We start from the raw sequence: 2,392 nt of genomic DNA, 5'->3' as shown, positions 1-2,392 counted from the left end.
TGGAACCAACATTAACTGACAATGAACAACTTCCATCTAAATCATCATAAAAATGTTTAAGTAAAAAAAAGAAAAAGAAAAAAAAGATACAATGAGGGCCTTCAATAGAAAGATCCTCATTTCATCTAATACATTCGCTCTTGGCTAGACTGTAACAAAATGGAAACTGTTAATACCAACTCCCACTATAGTACATTGTACACACCTTGGTTCCAAGCCCACCCCGTGCCCTAATGCTTCCAACTCAATTATTTCCCAGCCTGTTGGGCCTGCCGACGAAGGAGTACGTAGATCTTCTCTTTGATCCAGTCTTTGTTATAAGGCTGGTATGTCTGGGTATCAGCTCGGTAAACAAGGCAGCTGAGATCTGCCAGATCGTCGATAAAATCAAACAACTGACTGATATCATACGTAATCGAGGGGCTATTGGGATTCATTCTCTTCAGACGTTCTTCATACATTTTACAAACACCTTCCATGCATTCATTCACAGATTCATAGTCAGCGTAAGTTCTGCCTTCTGGCCTCTTGGTAGGCTGCACCAGCAAAATGGTGTGAGACATCGCGCTAAACGCTTTGCTGCTGCCGCTGCTGCCGCCGCTGCTGCCGCCGCTGCTGCCGCCAACACCGCCGCCGCACACGAGCTCCCCTGCAGGCGTTTTCAGCCCGCAGGGCACCCGGCTACATCTAACACGACGTGGCATTTTGGAAATACAAAGGGATTTCAAGAAATGTTTCCTCCATCTCCTCTCTGTCTCTCTCTCCCTCTCCCTCTCTCTTTGTCTCTGTCTCTGTCTTTCTTTCTCTTACTAATTTCCCCTCACTTTCCTTTTCTTATTCCTTCTTCTCCTCTTCCCTTTCCTCTTCCTCTTTCCCTCCACTCCTCCTTCCATGCCAGGGAATTGAACTCTGGACCTTGTGCTTGCTCTTCCTTGAACTACTTTCATTGTTCATTGCCTTTTGTTTGTTTGTTTGTTTTTTAGTTTGGATAGAGTCTTCTGGTTTTGTCTGAGAGTAGACCTAGAGTGTAATGGTCTTCTATTCCTCCCTAGAGCTGGGACTAGTGTTACACCTGCCTTAGTTTTTTTTTTTTTTTATTGTGAAAATACTGTACAGAGGGGTTACAATTACATGAGCAAGATAATGAGTACATTTCTTATGAAGCAATGTAGGCTCCTCCTTTGTTTCCTTCCCATTCTCCTTCCCATCCCCCTCATCCTCTCCTCCCCCTCTCCCCCCACCAAAGTTGTAAAGTTCATTTTCGACATAACAACTTGTACATCTCATTGTTGCAATGGGCCCACCAGTATCCCTATTTAAATGATTTGTTCTTTCCCTTCCCCTCTACAAATTATATGGACATCTAATACAGTGAAAGCAGGGGTTATACTGTGGAGGAGGGACATACAAAGCAACAAAGAAATAATCTTATAAATGTGTTAGAAACAATCGCATGAAAGAAAAAAAAACATTTGAATACATATCTTAGGGTTCATTTCCCTAACATCACCTTATCTGACCTTTTCTGCTTAACTCAGACATATACTAGATATTGCAAATAAGGGAAACCGTAGGACCTATGTTTCTTTGGGCCTGGCTTACTTCACTTAATATAATTTTTTCCAAGTCTTTCCATTTCCTCACAAATGGGGCAATGTCATTCTTTCTGATGGAGGCATAGAATTCCATTGTGTATACATACCACATTTTCTTGATCCATTCATCTACTGAGGGGCATCTGGGTTGGTTCCATATCTTAGCTATAGTAAATAGTGCTGCAATAAACATAGTCATGCTGGTAGCTTTAGTCTAGTCTTGTTTGTAAACATTTGGGTAAATGCCCAAAAGTGGGCTTGCTGGGTCATAGGGGAGCTCTATGTGGAGTCTTTTGAGGAATCTTCATACTACTTTCCAAAGTGGTTGAACAATTTTACACTCCCACCAACAATGCAGTAAGGTTCCCTTCTGTCCACATCCCCTCCAGCATCAGTTGTTATTAAAGTTCTTGATTTTAACCATTCTAACTGGGGTGAGGTGGTATTTCAATGTTGTTTTGATTCGCATTTCTTTTATGGCTAGGGAGGTTGAGCATTTCTTCATGTGTCTATTGGCCATCCTTCTTTCTTCTTCAAAGAAGTTTCTCTTTAAGTCTTTAGCCCACTTATTTATTGGGCAGTTGTTTCTTTGAGGATTTGTTATTGGGGATTTAATTTTTTGAGTTCCAAGTATATTTTCAATATGAGACCCTTATCCGTTGTATGGCTAGTGAAGATCTTCTCCCAATCTGTGGGCTTTCTATTGATCTTACTAGTTATGTCTTTGCCATGCAGAAGCTATGCAATTTCATGCAATCCCATTTGTCCAACCTTTCTTTGATTTCTTGTGTTTCTGG

At 41.3% G+C, this 2,392-nt stretch overlaps 1 protein-coding gene across 1 annotated transcript; it reads right to left on the bottom strand.

The window, feature by feature from the left end:
* Positions 1-201: 201 nt before the first annotated feature.
* Positions 202-641, bottom strand: LOC122120986 (enhancer of rudimentary homolog). Its single transcript, XM_042695211.1, has one exon. It carries the CDS (start codon positions 561-563, stop codon positions 249-251), a length of 315 nt encoding a protein of 104 aa, XP_042551145.1. The 5' UTR covers positions 564-641; the 3' UTR covers positions 202-248.
* Between the last annotated feature and the right edge of the window lie 1,751 nt (positions 642-2,392).

This window comes from Dipodomys spectabilis, unplaced genomic scaffold (genome assembly GCF_019054845.1).
Source record: "Dipodomys spectabilis isolate Male_0828 unplaced genomic scaffold, ASM1905484v1 ptg000179l, whole genome shotgun sequence".
Lineage (NCBI taxonomy): Eukaryota > Metazoa > Chordata > Mammalia > Rodentia > Heteromyidae > Dipodomys > Dipodomys spectabilis.
The sequence above is the reverse complement of the archived record's forward strand: the minus strand, read 5'-3'. Positions and strand labels throughout refer to the sequence as shown.

Bases quoted from the DNA above. Each gene is read 5' to 3' on its own strand.
- LOC122120986 (XM_042695211.1), bottom strand. From the start codon at position 563: ATGTCTCACACCATTTTGCTGGTGCAGCCTACCAAGAGGCCAGAAGGC.